General features: G+C 45.2%; 1 protein-coding gene across 1 annotated transcript in view; it reads right to left on the minus strand.

The window, feature by feature from the left end:
- The window catches only part of SPIRE1 (spire type actin nucleation factor 1), a 190,464-nt gene that overhangs the window by 88,738 nt on the left and 78,563 nt on the right, over positions 1–23,163 (minus strand). Inside the window, exon 3 of the mRNA XM_065399520.1 lies at positions 18,338–18,571. Within this exon, the coding sequence (XP_065255592.1) occupies positions 18,338–18,571 (234 nt within the window). The remainder of the gene's footprint in view (positions 1–18,337; positions 18,572–23,163) is intronic.

Here is a 23,163-nt window from a genome sequence, read left to right on the forward strand (position 1 = left end):
CCTCATCTTCACAGTTCTTGCATTTACTTGTTTATTATACTGCACACTACCACAAAAAGGAAACAGTAGGACAACAATTTTCTTAAGTTGAATTTCTATCCACCGTTGCCATATTTTTATACCTACCCCATTCGAGAACAAAATGTTACATGGAGATGTCTGGCCTGGAATATTTTAAATAAAACCACATAAGTAAGAACATAAGAATGGTCATACTGGGTCAGACCAAAGGTCCATCCAGCCCAGTATCCTGTCTACTGACAGTGGCCAATGCCAGGTGCCCCAGAAGGAGTGAACCTAACAGGTAATAATCAAGTGATTTCTCTCCTGCCATCCATCGCCACCCTCGGACAAACAGAAGCTAGGGACACCATTCCTTACCCATCCTGGCTAATAGCCATTAATGGACTTAACCTCCATGAATTTATCTAGTTCTCTTTTAAACCCTGTTATAGTCCTAGCCTTCACAACCTCCTCAGGCAAGGAGTTCCACAGGTTGACTGTGCTCTGTGTGAAGAAGAACTTCCTTTTATTTGTTTTAAACCTGCTGCCCATTAATTTCATTTGGTGGCCCCTAGTTCTTATATTATGGGAACAAGTAAATAACTTTTCCTTATTCACTTTCTCCACAGCACTCATGATTTTATATACCTCTATCATATCCCCCCTCAGGGTACATCTTCACTACCCGCCGGATCGGAAGGTAGTAATCGATCTATCGGGGATCGATTTATCGCGTCTCATCTAGACGCAATAAATCGATCCCCGAACGCGCTCTCCGTCGACTCTGGAACTCCACCAGGGCGAGAGGCGGAATCGACGGGGGAGCCGCGGCCTTCGATCCCGCGCCGTGAGGACGCGAGGTAAGTCGATCTAAGATACGTCGACTTCAGCTACGCTATTCTCGTAGCGGAAGTTGCGTCTCTTAGATCGATCCCCCCCCAGTGTAGACCAGCCCTTAGTTTCCATCAAGTACGGTTGTCATCAGCTTCTTAGGTAGATAGTGGCTTTGAGTAGTGCTGCACTTCAAATATTCTATTATGGCAGAGTAGTTATTCACCTAAAGGAACCCAGGCAAGCCAAGAAGGGAAAATAAAATAAAAGTTCCCTTTGGAGAGCTCTCCCTTTCCAGCCCCAAATTTTCTTTGTACCAGGGGCAAGGAAAACAAGTATCTTAAATCCCTGTCTCTGGGTAAAATTATCAAAGGTCTCATGCTTGTCTGGCCTGTTGTCAGGAAATAGAAAAAAAAAATCCAAAATAATCTTTTTTCAGGTTTTTAAATAATATAAGTCAAAATCTCTAGTCCCTTCTTCCTTCAGAAAAGAGGGATAGGAAAATCCTATGCTCTTCTAAAAAGATTTTAAGCAATCAAAAATAGAGGTTTTTCTTTCTTCAGGACACAGAGAGAAAGGCACAGTACACGCCCTCCCTACCCCAAAAAAGCTTTAAAAACAGAGAGACAGTTTCTAGTTCCTCCTTTGGATGTTAAATAAAAACTTAGAATTTACTATGTGGTGTCGCTTCTGTGGGCATCTGACTTTCCTTGGCATGGTTAGTTGCTTGGTTTCTCCAACCACTCCAAGCCCTTAACAACTAATTTTCTCCTTTATATGCTTCAGGCTGGCTTCCTGGGAGTCTCAACAAGCCCCGGCTGCTTCTGGGCCCTGCAAATTAACCTTCCTGAAGCTGCCATTCTTCTGAACCTTCCAAGCCCCAAACAGCTACTATACCTATCACATGTAAAGAGCTGTGCCAAATCTACTGTATGTAGAGAGCTGTTCAATCTATTGATGCCAGCTCATTCAGTTGCTCCAGTTAACATGAAGGGTTAAGAAGTACACAGGATAAAAATGTTTACATAACTGTCCATAACTGAAATTGAAGATATTAACTTTTTTATGTATCACAAAATGTAATCTTTTAGTCTGCATATCCCAGATGGTACAATAAGGCACAAGATCAAAGAAGCCATGTGAACTACCTGAGAAATACAGTAATCTCTCTCTCTCTCTCTCTCATACACACACAACTGCCTTTCATATCTTACTGTTCTATTAAATGAAATTCACAAATAAAAATCAATACAACAATCAGAGCCATGCATTTATGTGACATTAATAACATGAAAAAGTCACACCCCTATCATGTGAAAGTTTCATTTGTGTCCAATTATAAAGCCATTTAATTATGTTGTAACAATGTTACCTCTGTTCCCTGACCCCCAAATACTGTATTCCATGATTTCTTTCACTTGGGAGTATAAAAAGGTGTCCTGTTTGCAGATCAGCTATCAGGATAAATATGATTCTCTAACCTTTGGGTCCAAGGAGGCATCACAATTTAAGGAGAACATGTATGTTGGTTTAAGATAATCAGAAACGTGTCTTGCATGAAATTATCATATTCATTTTTCTCCCAGAGCCTCTGTTCAACATACATTTTTTGTCAATTCACAACTATCTTTTGCAAAAAGGAGCTCTGTTTAGCTTGTGGCAAATGATGTACAGCTTCTTCCAAGCATGCGGCATGCTGCTATAAGCTAAGTGATGTAGAAAACAAAATCATGCCAACAGAATAACAAAGGGAAAATTGAAAAAATATGACTAAATTAGACAGAGAGATGATTATTTTGGAGGATCAGTGGAGTTCTTAAATAAATCTGAATAGCTTCTCTCCAAATGTCTCATTTTCTGTTGATATGGTTACCAACATTGAACTAAATATACCAGATGTAACTAACTTGCCTCAAGCCCAAAGCTCTATTTTGAATAACTAAAGAAGAGGAAGATCACAATTGTTTAATTAAAAGGACACTTGTTTTGTTTCACATTCCTGACTTTGCCAGCTGCTGTTTTTAGAGAAAAAGTATCCCTCTATAAAGAATGAAATAGTTCTTTCAGCACCTATATTCTTTCAGTGACTAATATGACATGCATGATTTTTCTTTGATAAAGTGATTACAGCATTCCAAAAGGGTTCCAGATTGGCAATGTTAACAGCTGAAATCCTATTTAATCACAAAGCTGGCACAGTACAATAAACAGCAATGCCAAGCTGCTAAACACTCTCCATTCCAGGTACCTCAGTCCAGACCAGGAGTGATCTCTAGGGATCAGAAGGCAATTCCGCTTCCATGACCATTTTGTCCTTGGCTTCTCTGCTGAAAGGGAGAGTTGTTTGTGACCTATGATTAAGGCGGTATGTTAGTCACTATTCTTACAGGAGTCAGATTCCGTAATTTACAATAAAATCTATACAGTTTAAAACTTAAGAACAGTTGTTTAGCGTACTGAATACTATTTTTCATCCTGGCTACCGGGAGCATTCAGCACATCATGCTACAGTAGAGAGCTCTGTAAAGGGATCTGTAGGTCACCTTTAACTGTTTTGCCTATTGCATACCATGCCAGGTATCTAATGCAAACTCCACAAGCAGTATTGTGCAAGACAGTGGTTCTCAACCAGGGGTCCCTGGGGGGCGGCGAGCAGGTTTCAGGGGGCGCCCAACAGAGCCAGCATTAGACTTGCTGGGGTCCAGAGCAGAAAGCTGAAGTCCCACTGCCTCAACCAGGGGTCCCTGGGGGGCAACAGCTTCACAGGGCCCCCTCTGGCATGGGGCCCCAGGCAGTTGTCCTGCTTGCTATCCCCTAACACCGGCCCTGGCTTTTATATGCAGAAATACAGCTGCTGTGGCACAGACGGGCCATGGAATTTTTATAGCATACTGAGTGGGGGGGGGGGAGGGTCTCAGAAAGAAAAGGGTTGAGAACCCCTGGTGCAAGATACCTGGTACATTCCCTTTGAGATGCTGAAGTTACATGGGCTTCAAAGAATATCCAATAGAAGTCATGTATGCAGTGTAGTTGTAGCATTGTTGGTCCCAGGATATTAGAGCGACAAGGTGGGTGAGGTAATGTCTTTTACTGGACCAACTTCTGCTGGTGAGAGAGAGAAGCTTTCCAGCCACACAGAGCCCTTCTTCAGGTCTGGAAAAGGAACTCACAGCATCACAGCAAAATGCAAAGTGGAACAGATTGTTTAGGATAAGTAGTTAGCACATATTATAAGGGACCATTCAAGATGGAGTGGAAAGAGGAGGTTAGTGGGTTACAAACTGTTGTAATAAGCCATTAATCCAGAGTCTCTGTTCAGTCCATGATTTTTAGTCTCTAACAGAGTAACGAATTTAAGCTCCCAGGCTTGTTTTTTGAAAGTGTTGTGCAGGTTTCTTCTGAGGATGAGGACTGATAGGTCAAATACAGAGTGATTGCTCTGTGAAAAGTGTTCACCCACAGCTGATAGGGTGTTTTTGTCTTTTATAATTTTCCTTTGAGTTCATTCGAGAGCATAGGGATTATCTGGTTTCGCCCACACAGTTGTTATAGGGGTATTGAGTGTACTCGATGAGGTATATCGTATAATATGATAGGCATGAGTAGGATCCATGGACCTTGAAAGGTGTATTGTGTGTGGTGTTGATCATTGTAGCAGTGGTGCTATGTCTACAGGTTTTGCATCTGATGTTCTGGCAGAGTCTGGTGCTGCTTTGAGTTGGTGTGTCCTCGTCTGTGGGGAGCTTGCTGTTCCACTTTGCATTTTGCTGTGACACTGAAAGTATCTTTCCCAGACCTGAAGAAGAGCTGTGTATGGCTGGAAAACTTCTCTCTCACCAACAGAAAGTGGTCCAATAAAATATATTACCTCACCCACTGTGTCTCTATACAGAAGTCATGGTAATAGTCAGCAGCAGAGAGCTGAATCAGAGTTAAAACGCCACATTTCTGTGAATTTTTCAAAGAGGATCTTAAGTCAGTAAAGCTAAAATATTAGTTATAATGCCATAAGTATCTAGGACATCCAAGCCTACAGAGATGAAAACTGTGGACAGACATGCTGATTCTCAGCCAAATCCTGAGACAACGAGATCAGTTACTGTCCTGTCCAATTTGTCAGGGTGGATCTACTGCCATCACTATGCTGATAGTGAAACTGAAAAAATGCAGCATGCCACGCTCTGCACTTATCAGTTTCAACGTCTGGACAGTGGAGGCGTTTGTGGGATGAACAGACATACTTACAGGCAGATCAGTTCAGCTTTGGACAGATCAGTCTGCTTTGTCTGGCTCAGTGCCAATGAAAGTTAACCTACAGGCAGAGGATATATGGTTCACTTTAGTAATTAGGACCAGCTTTGGTCTTCTTTTACTCTGTTATGGGTCACTATAACCAGTGGCACCCACAGCACACTACACATGTTGCCATACACCGTTGGCAATGGTGAGACGGAGTAGTGCTGGCTGCTCCAGTGCCCACTCAGGTTTGGCCCCATCACCCCTACATCATGACGGAGGGGCTGTGGGGGCCAAACCTGAGTGGCGCGGTGACACCTGTGCAATCCCCCTCACTCAGTTTTGGCCCCCCCTCCCATCGCAATGGAGAAGCCATGGGGCCAAATCTGAATGGGCACATTAGGCAGTCAGGTGGCCAACGCTGGCCCTCCCTGCCAGTGCTCTGGGGCCAGCTCCCGCACCGGGGCTCCCCCTCCAGGGCCTGCCCAGCCTGGCCTCACCTCCAGCAGCCATGTCCCCTCTCAAGGTTGGGGAGTGACACCGCACCTGGGCAGGCTGGGCTGGAAGGCGAGGGCTGAGCATTTGATGGGTGAGGCTCTGGGGCCAGCGGCTGCCGAAGGGATGGCCCCCCCAGGGATTGATGGTGCAGACCACTGAAAAAATGTCTGGGGGTGCCCCTTATTACAACACTGCCCTGTGGGGCCAATCTTCACCTCTGGTTTCCACAGTCATGAGTCACAGCCACAAATTAATATTACGGCTGTCAAATTATTTAAAAAAATAATCACAATTAATCACAAGATTAAGAAAAAATAGTTGTGATTAATCACAGTTAAACAATAATAAAATACCAATTTAAGTTCAGCATAGAAGCATGTCCTCTGGAATGGTGGTCGAAGCATTAAGGAGCATATGAATGTTTAGCATATCTGGCACGTAAATACCTTGCAATGCCAGCTACAACAGTGCCATGCGAATGCCTGTTCTCACTTTCAGGTGACACTGTAAGTAAGAAACGGGCAGCATTATCTCCTGTAAATGTAAAAAAAACTTGTTTGTCTGAGCAACTGGCTGAAAAAGTAGGACGACTCAGTGGGCTTGTAGGCTCTAAAGTTTTACATTGTTCTGTTTTTGAGTGTAAAAAAATAATTCTACATTTGCAAGTTGCACTTTCACGATAAAGAGATTGTACTATAGTATTTGTATGAGAAGAATTTAAAAATACTATTTCTTTTGTTTGTCTTTTTTACAGTGGAAATATTTGAAATAAAAAATACCATAAAGTGAGCACTGTACACTTTTTATTCTGTGGTGTAATTGAAATCAATATATTTGAAAATGTAGAAAAAATCCAAAAATATTCATAATGAATTTCAGTTGGTATTCTATTATTGTTTAACAGTGTGATTAAAACTGCGATTAATCACGACTTTTTAAAATCTAGTTAATTTGTTTTGCATTAATTGGTTAAAGTGCAATTAATTGACAGCCCTAGTAAATTTCAATAGTATTTATTTGACCAAACAGCAAAATTACCTTGTATTGCCTGTGTGATCAAACACCACACTAATGCACAATGGCTTCCATAGTGGAGGATGTGGGTTCCTTTGTAACTCAGGATAAATCTCTCACACACACACTTTTTATTGCTAATATACTGCCTTGTCTATTTTAAGCCAGTCTGACCACTAGGCATGACTACCAGTAGGCAGTGCCTGACTCCGTCACTAAGAGGGAAGGACTCATGGCAAATCAGGCAATGCTCGAATCCTAGAGATTTAATCATACACCAAGGAAAAGAACTCCTTTGGAAAGGAGAGTTACCCAGAAAAAATACCTGAATAAAACTAACAGCAAAAATAAAACTATTAAAGAAACTGTTAAACTAGTCTGCTAGAGCTAGTAAACTGACAGTTAAATAAACTATAAGAAGAAACTGGGTATCTAGCTAAATAAGCAGGCACCACTGGTCTCAGGCTGATGGCAGTTGAGAAGGAACGGAGGGCAGTTTGTCCATCGCAGCTCTATATACTCTCAGTATGGGGCACAAGGATAGTTAGGGCTCATGTAAGGACCGAACAGGCACTGCTGCCAAAAATCTCCAGTTGAAGGTGCAAGGGCACATATGCACTCCTGAAATGGAGCACCAATAGGGATGTTACTCAAAGAAGAACTTCCAAATCTCAAACATCTTTGAAGAATTACACCCCCAACCTGGCGTTCAAATTGGTGAAAATCTCATGATATTAACTGGCACATTCTGGGCTGAGTCTTGCAACAGTTTCCAAAGTTTTGGAACTGGTAAAATCCTATCTCCCGATTCAGCCTCAAATACAAAATGTAGCCTAAACCGGATCCAAATACTACTTCCTCATCCATCTGTAGTTATGGCACTTAAATTAGCATAGAAACTGAGATGAGACACACTCTTCCTTTCATCTATAAATCAACACAATCCCTGAATGGCTATACTATACTGCTTTCAGACTGCTGGAAAATAAAAAGCATGCAGATCAGTATCCCCATTGTACATTTTCAATCATAATGTTCAAAGAAGTTAAAACTATTAAAATTTCTGTGCCATCTAGTCTCGAATCTAAACTTACTTTAAGGATTGTCTCTTTAAAAAACAGCAATTAAAATCTCTGATGTATGGTGTTTGAAAGCAGCCACAATTTGTTCTGGCTAATGTTTTCTTATGAACAAAGATATTCAAGTCACCATTCATACAACATGAAGACGAATATCAACTATTGTCTTGTTTACAACCTTTTACACAGCATCACTGAGATCACACAATACTGCGAATGATGCATCCATCCCAAAAGAAAACATCAACTTTCACACAAATCAGGAAATTGCCATACTGACATTTTTAAAGTGAGTTTATTGTTCAATGGAGCCTGTTTGTCAGCACTGGAAAATTAAGTCCTGCATTTGTCCATAACAGGTAGGAAGCAGCAGTGCCACTCTCCCCACTGTGTCTCAACCGTGACATAGGGAGGGCCACTGGGAAGGATGAGAAAGTAGTTCTGTGTCCATGCTCTTTTGAGTCATGTGCTTCACTGATGAGGTGGTCAGTGAGGGTGCAAACAGTTGTTTTTGTGAAATGATGATCTGTCCCTAGGAAACGGGCACAGCTCATCAGCACAGAATTCATGAAGCAGCTGTTAGATGCTAATTATTTCTGGCCAACAGCAGCCTCAGTCAAGTCTGAACTAGTAATCTAGAAGGGAAAAACTCTTATTAAGATATTAAAAAAAAAATAGTGAACAGAGTTTGAGCATAGAAGTTTCTGGTTATCAGGGAATAACATACAGATTATAGAGGGTGCAAAGTTTGGTTTAAGATAAGGTGGCATGAGGAATACATAATCTGCAATATCCCCGATTGGGGGTGAAAGGTTGATGGGTCAAAGTACAGACATTGAGATATGAGGGTATGAAGTTCATAAAGTGGCTATGTTCGGGTGTGGATTATAATGAGTGGATAGAATGATGAGGATGGATTGACCCTCATTTGGTGAGATTTAATGTTTAGGGAGTTTATGGTTCCAGTTCATATGATCCAACGGAGGTGGTCACTTGGTCCCTTTCTCGTAGTGGGAGAACGATGTCACTCTGGCTCACGCCTCCTGGTACTGTCGGTGGCCGGTGATGTGCTCGATGTAGATGTCCCTGGACCATCGGATGGCGTCTGAGACCATGAGGCGCCGCATGAGACGTGCGTAGCGTTGACCGATCCCGCAGGTCCGCAGCACATGCTCGTTACAGGGGTCCCAGGCGCCCAGGGCTCGGCGTCCATCTGCACCTCATAGCCCTTCGCTCTCAGGGTGTCAGCCAGGGGGGTGTACTTTTCCAGCTTACGAGCTCGGGCTTCGCAAAATGCCGGAGTCCTGTTCTCAAAGGAGACTGTGACGTCGACAAGGATGATTTTTTTCTGGGCCTCGTCGGTGACGACCACGTCAGGTCATAGCTGGCTGTCAGTACCGGCGATGGTGCAGTTCACGGAGATCTCTCCCAGGCGTGGCGCGATGGCTTTCACCAGGCGGTTCTGGATGGCATTGTGGTGCAGCTGCCAGGCTCTGGAGTGGGGTTTGCAGCTGCACAGGACGTGGGGCAGGGTCTCGTTGGGGTAGCCGCACTTCCTGCAACGCTTGTCTCGGTTCCTGTGGCGGACGGCTCCGTTGAGCGGGACGCAGTTGAGCCGGGCACGGTGGATGAACCGCCAGTCGGCGAAACGGGTGAAGCCGCCCCCGGCGAGGAAGTGGTTGCTGGTGTCCCACTTGCTGGTCAACTCAAAGGCTTTACCCTGGTCCGGTTTACGCTTCAGGGTTTCCACGTACAGCGAGCGGATGGCGGCCTTCAGAGTCCTCTCCAGCAAGCCCCTGGCCGTCGGGGTAACGATGGTGTTGTCGTCGGACCTGATCTGCGGCACCCGGATTCCCAGCTCCTGGCGCTCCTCGCACCACTCCCAGCGGCAGCCGATGCACTTCCCCAGGCGACGCGTGGCGTTGCGAGTGCGGGACCACAGTGAAGCTATGTCGCGCCAGTCCTGTCCGAATTCCCCATCCAGGGAGCCGCTCAGGAAGGTGGCGATGTCTTGGTTCGAGGGGGCTCTGCCGATCCACTTCTCTGTCACATCACGCAGGGCGTTCGCCGCAATGTTCCTCACCATGGCGTCGGGACATGTCAGCAGGCGGAAGGCGTGGGTGATCACCGCAACGTCGCACAGATCACCCATGCAGGGGACGTTGGCGCCGCCGTGCCTGTGGGCGATGTAGACCAGCTCGTTGCTGGCTCTCTGGGGAAGGAACAGCCACTTCTTCACCAGCTTCCGGATGATGTTGTCTGCCTTGTTGAGGGGCACCTTCGCCACGGCGGATCCCATTAGGGTGAACGAGATGCGTGGGATCAGGAAGGTGTTCAGGGCGTTTATCTTCTGCCACGGTGCCAGCAGGGAGGCATCAATCTTGGCGGCGTCCTGCAAGATCTCCTGGATGGTGTCCTCGGGTGTCTGCCGGACACGGAACCCTGTTGGCGTCCCCAGGTGCTGGTATGCCTGCCCCTCTGCCAGGGGGATGACGGGCTCACCCTGGATCTGGAACCCCGTTGTCTGCACTGAGTCCCTTTTGCTGCCGTCAATGTGCAGAGTTGCGCACTTCTTCGCATTGAAGCGGAGCCCCATCCAGTCAGTAGCTCGGCTGGTGGCATCTAGCATACCTTGGAGGCTCTCTGGGTCGTCCGTGGTCAGGACCAGGTCGTCCGTGGTCAGGACCAGATCGTCCGCGTAGGCCAGAATGCTGAGTTTCTTGCCATGCAGGTCGAAGCCGGTCGGGCCGCTGGAGATGGCTCGGATGAGCGGTTCCACGGCCAGGTTGAAGATGATGGGGCTAAGGGGGCATCCTTGTTTCACGCCGCGGCGGATGGGGATGGCGTCCGTCTCTCCGTCCGTGGCACGGATGGTGGTAGTGCAGTCCTTGTAGAGGTCCCGGATGAAGGTTTCTGGCATCCTGAACTCTCCCAGGGAGGCAAAGATGTGATGGTGGGGTATGGACCCAAAGGCGTTGGTCAGGTCAAGCCATGCTACTGCGCACTGCCTCTTGGACCTCCTGGCCTCCTGGATGGCCGTCTGAAGGAGGAAGTTGTGCTCGTAGCATCCCTCGCAGGACATGAAACCCTTCTGCACTGAGCTGACAGCGCCCCTGCACACTGACCAGTCTGTGATCCTTGCCGCGAGGCAGCTGGCATACAGACACAGTAAGCAATCCCATAAGACATGCAGTTCCCACTGCTGTCATCCCCTCCTCCAATTTGTCCTAGTGCCATTGTGCCTGAAATGTATCAAGACTTATTAGTAATCTGAAGGGCAAACAAAATCTCCTTTGCAAGTGGACCTTTAAATGCTGGAGAGATAATCTGTACAGCAGTTTGGTGTGTGAAAGAGGACATTACTGGACTCAAAAGACAGTATAGCCCAGCGGTTCTCAAACTGTGGGTCGGGATCCCAAAGTGGGTCACAACCCTGTTTTAATGGGGTCGCCAGGGCTGGCATTACACTTGCTAGGGCTCAGGGCCGAAGCCCAAGCCTAGGGTGACCAGATAGCAAGTGTAAAAAATCAGGGCGGGGTGGGGGGTAATAGGTGCCTATATAAGAAAAAGCCCTCAAAATCGGGACTGTCCCTATAAAATCAGGACATCTGGTCACCCTACCCAAGCCACACCATCCAGGGCCAAAGCCCTTGGGGCTTCAGCTTTGGATCCCCCGACCCGGCCACCCAGGCCTGAAGCCCTTGGGCTTCTGCTTTGCACCCCTCCCTCCACCCACAGCCCAGGGTGGCAGGGCTTGGGTGGGCACAGGCTTCAGCACCCCTCCTGTGTCATGTAGTAATTTTTCTTGTCACAAGGGTGTTATGGTGTAATGAAGCTTGAGAACCCCTGATATAGCCAAATGGCTACTAAAGAATACAGAGCAGCTGTATGGAAGTTTCTCCATATCCTCTTAAAACACCATCTTTCTCATAAGTGGTTCTTTGCCAGAGCTGATTTTGTCAGAACTGTACTCCATTTGTCCTTTTCCCAGCTCTTGTGAATAGATACTTGCCAGCTACAGCGAGGTCACTAGGGACCATCAGATATTGGGGTTCAAATAACGCCATGCCCTTATTCTTGGTCCTAAACAAAGTTTTATTTCAAACTGCCCAGAGAAGTAAACTCACGAGTGTCCCTGGAGTCTGCAACCCTAAGTTTAGACTCTCTAAGGACTTGTCTTCATTGTTAATAAAAGGTGCATTTTTTACCTCTGGATAACCAACAGTGCGAGCTATCCCAAGGTAAAAACACAGTAAAGACAAGACACTTCAGTTTTACTGTGAGGTAGGCACTATACCTCTGCTAAAAGGTCTTGTCTTCACTGTTTTTTTACCTGGACATAACTCATGCAACATGAGTAAGGCTACGATTTAGTCACAGGTACTTTTAGTAAAAGTCATTGACAGCTCACGGGAAATGCCATGATTAAATCTTTGGGGAGGGGTGTGTGCTGGGGAAGTGAGGGGGGGGCTGTTACTCGGGAGGCCGCTGCTGGGAGTGGCGACACTCGGGGCCAGCGGCACCAGCTGCCAGGGGCCGCGGACCACGGATGCTCCGGCCAGCCAGCCATGGACCGCTGCCTGGGGCCACGGCTGGTGTGGCTGTCTCAGGGGCCACCTGAGTAGCTGGGGCCCCAGAGCCAGCTGCTTGGGCAACCCTGGGGTCAGCCACACTGGCCCCTGCAGAAGTCATGGAGGTTGTGTAAAGTCAGACTCCCCTTTTCTCCCTTTAGTAGAGCCACAGCTCCAAGCACCACTGTAACTGTCTATAGAATAGATGAAAAACCAGTTGAGGGCACCACCCTATTAACACCTTCCATCATAACAATACCACATATCTTTGTCCATCCTCCCAACAGAATTCAACATACTGACACCCGAAGTGACTCATCTCCCAGAGAGAAAGAAGATAAATAATAATACTTTTTGGGAGGGCAGTAATGGGCGCATGAACCCATGAGGCTAGGGGCAAATGGAGGACTCCAGCGTGGGAGATGGGGTGAATGCAGTCGTGGCAGTGGGAAATTGGGGGACCCCAGTATGGGGGAGAATGGGGGTGCATATAGTGTTTCTGGCATGGGGAAAAATACAGGAGACTGATATGTTGGGAGGCAAGAAAGGGGGCTCACATAGCCCCTAGCATGGGGGAACAACAGTGGGGAAAATGGTATGGAGGGAGGAGACCATTGGGGACACAGAGCTCATGGCAGGTGGTGGAGGTCGGAATGGGATGGCATGCAGAACCCCTGCCATGGGGGAAACAGGGGACACAGAGCTCCAGGAATGTGGTAGGGGGTGGGGAGAGTTGCAGGGAGTCCCTGAAATAGATGGAGATGGGAATGTGGCACACAGGGAGCATGTTGGGGAGAACAGAGGAATGCGGTATACGTAATGAGCTTGACCTACAGAAGATACAAAATGTAGCTATGTAACCGAGGACTGTACAGTTAAGGACTTTAAAAATCAATAGGGACAATGTAAAGTCAATGTCCCACTTTACAGGCAGACAATAAAAATTGCAGGGTGGGCAAGACATAACAGTTGCTCAACTCAGCAAATAAACCTGTGTTAGCATTCTCTACAAGCTGCAGGCAAAGGAGAAAACTTTATTGTAAGCCATGCTCACAGGGAACTACAATAATTGAGTCTCACAGTCACAAGACCACATGCTGTTGTGTGGTAGTCACTGGATAAATGAAGGTGTAGCCTGCACATATTTCACAACTGAAAAAAATACTTTTCTGCCACATCTGACACATGTGTTTACCCTGGGAAAAGTGTGTTTGAAAGTGATGAAAGCAGAAAGAATCTCATAGAGCCACACTGAGGTGGAAAATGTGGCAGAATAATGCTGTTGCTTATGTATGGGTAATGGACTAAGATGTTCTGCAGTGCTATATAGTCAGCTGAATGAAGACCAGTCACAGTGCAAAACTTGTAGCTACTAAATTATAAACAAGGTGCACAAGGAAAACTGAAAAGTCTATGAATTCGAATAAAAAAAGAAAGTAAAACTCAGGTTAATGTAGTACTAATACTTGGTATCGATAAGGAATCAGACATTTCCAAATAAATATGAAATACATGTTACAAATACACCTCTACCTCGATATAACGCTGTCCTCGGGAGCCAAAAAATCTTACCGCGTTATAGGTGAAACCGCATTATATCGAACTTGCTTTGATCCACCGGAGCGCGCAGCCCCGCCCCCACGGAGCACTGCTTTACCGCGTTATATCCAAATTCGTGTTATATCGGGTCGCGTTATATCGGGGTAGAGGTGTAGTTAAAGTTAATACATACTTTTTTGTAACCTCTTTATAATATTTTACTAGTGAATCAATGATATGCTGCAATATTTTTAACACAATGGTCCCATAATTTTTTTCTGTTAACCTGTGATAAATTATGTGTACTAGGGTAATGGAGGATCTCACACGGACATGAAAACATCCCAAACCTTCCTTTTACTTGGTTGCAGAAAATGCAATGAGGGCTTCAAAAACCTACTCAACCTTTACCGCCAGCATATCACTCTACTACACCCTTGTGCATACAAATGAGTGTTTTTCTGGCTTATGGCAAAAATTTTTAATGCATCTGAGCAGGACCGGTGTAACCACTAGGCAGCCGCCTAGGGTGCCAAGATGTGGGGGCGCCAAAAAGGGGTGCTCCCAAAAAATTTTTTACGCTATTGTTCCAGAACGGGGAAGTAACTTGCCTGAAGTCATCCAGTGAGTTGGTGCCACGGTGGAGAATAGAAGCCAGATCCCGACTCCCAGCTGTGTGCTCTGATCCCCAAAACAGCCCTTTCCAGATCCATGGGGGGTGGGGGGGAACAGGAAGGACTCTAGCCACGTGCAGGAGACCCAAGGCCATTTATTTTCATTAAATATGTAGACTAAATAATGAAATTAATAAATTTTCAAGCCAAACGTGTATTAATTCTAATGAGCAATGCCATATTATGCAGTATTCATTTTTGAAAGTTTATAATAAGCGATGCTCCGTGGGGAGGAAGGAGTGCAAGGTGGAAGTTTCGCCTAGGGCGCAAAATATCCTTGCACTGGCCCTGCATCTGAGCTTGATTAGCCAACCTCTCCCCATTCGGTGGTTCCCTTCTTCCACGTTTTTTCAAAATGACAACTCTCTTTCCTACCAACAGCAACCAGGTATGTTACCTCCTCTAAAATTGCTCTGTGGCCTGGCTAAAGGTGTATTCTTTAAGAGCCCCAATTCAGCACATGCTTAATTGCTTTGCTGAACTGGGGCTGGAAAGGTCATATTGCCCTTTACCTCTCACTAGACACCAAGGATCCAATGTCTCAGTACAGAAGTCGAATTTAAGAGAGCTCTATGTCGAACTAAATAGCTTCGTGGTGTGGACGGGTGCAGGGTTAATTCGATGTAACGGCGCTAAATTCGACATAAAAGCCTAGTGTAGACCAGGCCCTAGATATGCCTCCGTGTGTCCTCTTCTCCCACCGACATCAGTGAGAGTTGGAACCACTCAACTTGTCTCAGGAGATGTAAAAAATCTCACAAAACTAGGTCCCAAGAATATCCCTGACTGCAATCAGACAAATGAACAAAAATTTGGGATTTGTGCAGGGCAGTGTAACGTTTTGTACTGGATCAACCAGGGCAACACAGAGGATCACATTCACCTTATTCTTGTGCATAGTCCCAGTGACTTCACACTAAGGTTAACTGCATTAGTAAAATGCTTCCTTCCTCTCTGTTTTATCAAAATAATGAGAACCTCAAACATATTCTAAAAGTTACAGTTACTATAATATGGACATATGTGAATACTTAAAATGTTAAACATGTAATTGCGGCAAACATCCCATCCCTCCAATATCTTCCACTCAAACAGTGTTTAGCATTTTAAAGCTGATCAACCATCATAACAGTTGCAGAAAGAGTACTATAGAATACAGTGTTAAAAGTGTTACACAAAACAGCCACATTCACTCTTCAGACAATTTGTGGGGACATTCTTGCACGTTTTCCGTACCTAACAACACGGTCTCAGGATTACAATGCATGCAATTATCACTAAAGGAAAATACACTCAGCTTTTCTGTGTCTGTAACATAACTTTTGAACACCGCATCCAATCAACTCCAGAATTTCAGGTACTGTTCTAGGCATCAATGACCAGAACCCTATTGATTTTGGTGAAAACTGAAAAAGCCATTAGCACTTAAAAAGTTGCTCTTCGCTCTCCCTGCAGAGAGCTGCTTTACAGCTGCAGGGCAAATGCTCAGACAGAAGGGGGAGGCAGAAGGAGAGGAAGGCGAGTCTTCCATCCTTTCTCCATGGCTAGTTCTAAGGGCAGGTGAGCAGGTCAGTCACCCTGTGCACCAACTTCCAGGGGGCACCGAATTGCTGTGCCACTTGGCTTATTTTCCTCTCCTTTGCTCTGCCTTCTTTTTTTTTTAAGCTCGGCTGCTGGGGGAGGTATTTTCCTCCAGGCTAGCAAAATGGCTAGGGCCTCTCCTGGCTCTCTCCCACCTAGTGCACGGCATCCCAAAGCCTGCTCCAAGTGGGGCAATAGGGGAGACGGAGCGTGCATCTGCCCATCCCTTCTAATCCAAGGAGAGTGAAAGAAACTTCATTCCATCCTCCCTCCTAGTGCTGCTTCTCCAAAGTCTGCTCCACGGAGGGGGCACAGGGGGAAGAGATAGGAGAAAGAGCACCATCTATCCCCCCCTCCTTAATAATACAGTGAGAAGAAAGAACAGGAGTACTTGTGGCACCTTAGAGACTAACAAATTTATTTCAGCAGAAGTGAGCTGTAGCCCACGAAAGCTTATGCTGAAATAAATTTGTTAGTCTCTAAGGTGCCACAAGTACTCCTGTTCTTTTTGCGGATACAGACTAACACGGCTGCTACTTTGAAACCTGTCAGTGAGAAGAAAGGTACTTTGGAGGAGGAGAAAAAAAGGAGAGACACAGAGCCCCAGCAATGTGGGGAAGGGAGGAGGGACTAGAGGACGTACCCCATACAGAGCCCCTGGCATGGGGGGAAGGAGGAATGGAAGGTTTTGCTATGAGGGGCGCACCCGTCACCTTTAACCAAGTCTGCAATTCGTGGCAGCCATTAACACCTTCCTGTGGTCACAGCACAAGCTTAATTATTTACATAGCGTTTTTCCTGTTACCACCCCAAGCAAATTTTACTCCCATCCAAACCTCCTTGCAGCATTCCTCTCCCTCCCCAATATCTTTTCAGAAGACCAGAAGAGGCCACTTTCGATGGGCTTCTGTGGCATCTGTTAACAGAAACAAACTTTGCCCATTCTGTTCTAATGGGAAATTCATTACTGCTACAACTCTTCCAGCCTCCACTTCCACAGCTACATTCCCATTCTGGGGGCATCCAAGCTAAGATTCTGCCTAAGATGCTCCTTAAACCTGAAAATCCATTTGCACTTAAAGTGAATAACAAACAGTGCTCGACCTACATGAGCAATGAAGTGCCACTCTCTAGTCTATACTAAATGCCTCTTCAATACCGATGTAGTAAATAGACTATAGTATTATGAAGACTGCACTACTGAAAATAAAAACAATGTGAAAATCCAGTGTCTGTGTTTATTTCTACCCTCTTCACGACTACAAAAGAGATCATATACAGTTCTAAGAGCTTTGTCAAAGGCTCCTCACTGGAAAATAGAGAATTAACCACTTTGAAATGATTGTCAAGAGCAGCAAAGTTGACATTAGAAATTGCACTGTACTTAAAATTCATAAGCTGTTACTTCCAAATGTCACTAGTCAGGTTAAAAACTGACATCACAAACCTTAGAGTGAAATATCGGACCCTGAGTCACTATGTACAAAAGAACTACTCTTAAGAACAGGCGGAAATTCCCTTCAGTAGAGAAGGGGGTGGGGGAACGGAACGTAACTACAGGAACATTGGAGTAATGAGCTGGTGCATGTTACTGAAACAACCTCTCTCATTTCAAGGTGTGTATGAAAGAATTAAGTAGATGTCATGCTAAAAGATTTAACATCCAGTTTGAGAACAAAATCAGAATAGACTAATTAGACTGTCCCAATATCAAGTATCGGGAATGCTAGCTGATCATTCACTTTCTATTGTTTACTGTCAAAGACGAAATACTATCGGTGTAGTACATTTGCAAACAAGTAAACTAAACTACCACACTGGCAGTATCATGTTGGAAGATAGCACAGAACACAGACTTGTTGCCATAGGCCTGGTCTATACTATAAGGTTAGGTCAATATAAGCTGCCTTGTACTGACCTAGCTGTGGAAGTGTCTTCACTTAAATTTGGCTCCTGCTGAGATAAGTGCCTCTCTATGCCAATTTAGTAACACCAACTCCCCAAGCAGCATAGAATCACAGTTGATATAATTAGGTTGACACAGCGTTAGTACAGACACTGTGTTGCTTACTTTGACTGTTACTGGCTTTCGGGAGCCGTCACACAATGCCCCACACTGACAATGCAATTGATACAAGTACTTCTGGTGAGGAGGCACACTGTCAACACAAGGAGCCAAGTGTGTGCACACACAAGCAATTTTATAATTGCGGTGGCTGTATGCCAACATAAAAGTTAGCTTGATATAATTTTGTGGTTGTGAAAAGAGTTTTTAACAGCAAAGTACCATGTAAATTGGCCATTACTGTACCTTCATGACATCTTTATAGGAGTGAATGACCTCAACTTCCTCTTTTTCATCTTCATCTTCCTCCACGCCTTCATCCAGAGCCTCATAGCCTTCATCTTTACTCCCATCTACCTCCACGGTATTGGTCATGTGATCTATAAGCTGCTCCAAGGGAGGACTTAGTTCTCGCTCTTCATTCTCCTTCAAGCCATAGTCCAGAGCTTTATAAATAATAATCCCCAGTGATTCAATAATCTACAAGAAAGAAAGCAACATTATTATTAACATCACTTCGATGAACTAGTAGGCAAGTGTAAGAACACAAACATCCTTGAGCAACGAGTGATAAATTGTCCACTCTACAACTGCTGATTTAAGATTGTTATTATAGGATCATCCAAATTAAAGAGGGCAGTGACCCTCCACATTGCATCACTGCCCTGCAAGTCAACATACAGCGCCTAATAGCAAAATATCTCATGCTACATTTTTTAATGTTAAAATTTGACAGGCAAAAACAAAATAATTTAAAAACAAAGTTGGACCATTTTGAATTTTTTTTCCCCTAAAAGTGTTTCAGCTCAAAATATATTTTTAGATATGTATAAAAATGTTTGGTATATGTATACACGCTTATCCTCCTTTTGTTTTGTTTTTTAAAAAAGGAACTTAAGAAAAGATGCCTCACTCCTTCCACAAGTGGTAGTGACTTGCACCACCTCATTGCCTCCAGGGATGACTGGCCATAGCTATGAGGATCTATTTGACTCAGAATCTAACTGAGCTCTGATCAAACCACTGAGACCGCTTACTTGGTGAAAACACAGAGATCCCATATGGGAAAACCTAGTTATTCTTAGTAGTAGTAGTAATTTGGTAGCCCCTTGGGACCTCAACTGAGATCAGGGCCCTATTGTTTATACAATGCCTACTATTATAGAATGAGAGACAGTCCCTGACCTTCTCAGTCTTTCCTAGTAATGAGAAATTGGCTTGAATGCTCAAAATGTCAAGTATACCTTTTCTTTCTTTACATTAATTATTATTTATACCAGAGGCAGTGGAGTACCTAGCACTTTAAAGACCTTAAGGGAAAAAAGTCATACATAAGAGCTGATGGCTACTTTGGTATTATTTAAATCAGGGGTCTCAAACTCAGTTCACCTTAGGGCCAGGGCCAGTCCTCAAATCCTCCCAGTGAGCCAATAATGTCACTCATGCTACCCAGAACCTGCCCCTCCCCAAACTCCACCTCCCACCTGCCTAAGGCTCTGGGAGGGAGTTTGGGTGGGGGAGGTGGTCTCGGGTGCAGGCTCGGATGAAGTTTGGGGCTGGGTGCAGGCTCTGGGCTGTGGCAGGGAGTGGGGCTGCAGGCTCTGGGAGGGAGTTTGGGAGCGGGAGGGTGTGTGTGGGAAGGAATGCAGGCTCTGGGAGAGAGTTTGGGGGCGGGAGAGGATATGCGGGTACAGGGCCGGCTCCAGGCACCAGCCTGGCAAGCAGGTGCTTGGGACGGCCGCTCCGGAGAGGGGCGGCAGGTCCAGCTATTCGGCGGCAATTCGGCGGATGGTCCCTCACTCCCGCTCGGAGCGAAGGACCTCCCGCCGAATTGGCGCCGCAGATCGCGATCGCAGCTTTTTTTTTTTTTTTGGCTGCTTGGGGTGGCCAAAACCCTGGAGCTGGCCCTGTGTGGGGAGGGGGTGCAGGCTCTGGGAGGGAGTATGGAGGTGGGAGGGGTGTGTGGGGAGGGGGGTGCAGGCTCTGGGAGGGGGTCGGGGGATGCAGCGCTTACCTGGGGCTCCAAGGCGGGGCGGGCTGGGGGGCCTCCGCGCGCTGCTGCCCCCAGGCACCACCCCCGCAGCTTCCCATTGGCCACAGGGGCACTAGGGGTGGGGGCAGCGCACAGAGGCACAGCCCCGCCCCGGGGCCGCAGGGAGGGGCCAGCATCCACGTGGAGCGAGCAGGCAGGAAGCTGCTCGGCTCCGCTGCGCTGCCGATAGTGGGCAGGGCCCCGGGCCATTTTAAATCGCTTGGGTGATGCGTGGGGGGGGGGGGGGGGAGGGGAGAGAGCGCCCGGGGGTGGCAGGTGGGGCCAAGAGAGAGATCCGGCCCCAAAATTGCTGGAGCCCCGCGGGCCACATTGGGGAGGTTCTCGGGCCACAGATGGCCTGTGGGCTGGGAGTTTGAGACCCCTGACTTAAATGGTCAGGCTCCAGTGCAGGAGAACAGCAGCCCTGGAACAGAAGTTAGTAATGGAACTATTTCCAAAAGCAGATATTTTCAAATATTTCAATGCTGATAAGTAAATTTCATTCCCCCAATCTGGCATTCCACATAAATCTAGCTAAAAAAGCCTTTTAAAAAAAAAAAAGTAGCAATGCTTAAACTTTTTTTAAGGTTTAATTTAAGCAACCTACTTATTTTACTACAGTAAAATATTTGAAAGAGGCCTTACTGTTATGGATTATAGTTTAGTAGGGGAATTCAAACAGTTTAATCATAATCACATCCAGACAGAAAATGTAACGCACCAGAAATGGACCAGCAATTTTATGCTTCGTTTCTCTAGTGAGACATGGGAATGCATTAGTAGAGAGCATCAAACTGCTAGACCTTTACGGGTGCAGAATTTAGTGGCAATTTGTACCATGATTAGTAAGTAATCCTTCCTGAAATGCAGAACTTTGCTATTTGTTTTTTTCCAATAAAACAAAAAATATTCCTCAACATAAAATGCATTGATAAACTGTCCATATTTCACAGTGAACAATTAAAACACCAGCACATTAAGGGCAAGAAAAAAGCAGATTTATCCACCTAATATATTTATTATATTTTCCAATATTTTAACAATTATATGGAATAATACTGATTTTCCTACATTCTTCCATAGCAGCTTTAAAAAAGATACTTGATACTCTCATGAACATGTCTGGTTTGGCTAGAAAACTACAAAGCAAACCTGCACATCCCTATTTTGGAATGACTGTGAATGAGACATTCAAAGAAAGATCTTTGGGAAACTTTCATAATGAACATATAAAGACTGAAAATGTGAAACAATTGTAATAAAGCAAAGTATATTTTATAAGTATGGCTCCTTTCACTAAGGTCCTCAGTGTATCCTCAACATGTAATGCAGGGGTGGCCAAATTTACTGGCCCTCTGAGCCACATACAACAATCATAGAATCATAGAATATCAGGGTTGGAAGGGACCTCAGGAGGTCATCTAGTCCAACCCCCTGCTCAAAGCAGGACCAATCCGCAGACAGATTTTTGCCCCAGATCCCTAAATGGCCCCCTCAAGGATTGAACTCACAACCCTGGGTTTAGCAGGCCAATGCTCAAACCACTGAGCTATCCCTCCCCCTTTTTCAGAAGTTCAAGAGCCCAGGCACACCTGCCAGGAGCCGGGACTTCAGCCCTGCTCCTGCTGAAGCCCGGAGCCCTGGCAGATGTGCCCCACAGGGATGAAGCCCCAAGACCCCCCTTCCTCACTGGGCAGAAGCCCCTACCGCACACCACCCTGCTGCAAGGCAGAGGTCCTGAGCTTCTCCGCCCCACCCCCAGTCTGGTAGGTGAAGAATGGGAGGGCATAGGGGGCTCCGTGAGCCGCACTTTAATGCTAAAAGAGCCACATGTGGCTCACAAGCTACAGTTTGGCCACCCCTGATGTAATGCTTTAATAGCTGAAAGGCAACAATCTAAGAAGAGTTAAAACCACATTTGGAAGCACCCACCAGGCACACTTTAAAATCTATAACGTTCAGCAAATTCAGTTACATCATTAGCAGAACCTCCATAAACATTTTATACTGTCTTACGTACTTGCTGGACAGCACACAGAAATGCTTTTGATAGAATAGTTTAGTCTTGTTCAACAGGTGGAATCAAAGTGAAATGAAGAGTAGTTTAACAACTGCTTAAATATTTCTTAAATATCTGATGCGAATGCACAGTATAAATTTTGTCTAGCTTCATCAAAACAAAAATCTAAGACGTTTTATCTGTTCAATCCTTTTTTCCTGGTGTTAAATTTGATGTAAAAAAAAAAAAAGTATTTTTTGTGACAAGTCTTCAGGTCCAGGACCCAATCAGCACTTTTCTTGGAAAACACAGCAAAACAGGCTTAAAAGGGAAAGTTCTCTCTCTTTGGTTTGGAACAGGGATTAAGGCCTTCACAAGTACTACAGCTAAAATTCAATGACAGCTGCTGCTTTCTTTGATGTACCAACACTGTGCCTGTTCCAGTCCAGTAATATGGCTTCTGCATTATATGCTAAGCATAGACTTCATAATACGTGCAGAGATGGCCTGACACAAAACCCTGAACAGAAACTATTCAGAACTACTTTCCTGCCTTTCAAATCCTTTATTTTGTCATACTTAGCAACATATCCATTCTGTCTCAGTATCTCCATTTCAGCTTCTTATGACACAGCAATGAACATTTTAACTGAGAAACTTTGCATTAACTACTTTGCTGCTGCTGCTGCTGCTGCTGAAAACATGTAATAGAACCATGTGACACTTTAACCAATGCTAATTTACCATGGAAGTTATAAAAACACAAATAAGTGTCTGCCATATGAACCAAACAAAACCTTTCAGATTTTTGTACCTTCACAAAATAGCCAGTACGGAGACTTACAACAATTGGGAGAATATAATTCCAAAAGAAAGACAGAAAGATGCAAAGTGGGTCAGTACCAGTGTCCTTGAGATATATGTATAGAATGAAGAGCCTAATTTTACCTACATCAATGGAACTAATCTGATTTTGTTATATGTACGAGTTGGATTTAAGAATATTGTTTTATTGTTTATCTAATATCAATGTGTTCTATT

The sequence above is a fragment of the Emys orbicularis genome, chromosome 2 (genome assembly GCF_028017835.1).
Source record: "Emys orbicularis isolate rEmyOrb1 chromosome 2, rEmyOrb1.hap1, whole genome shotgun sequence".
NCBI classification, from domain to species: Eukaryota; Metazoa; Chordata; order Testudines; family Emydidae; genus Emys; species Emys orbicularis.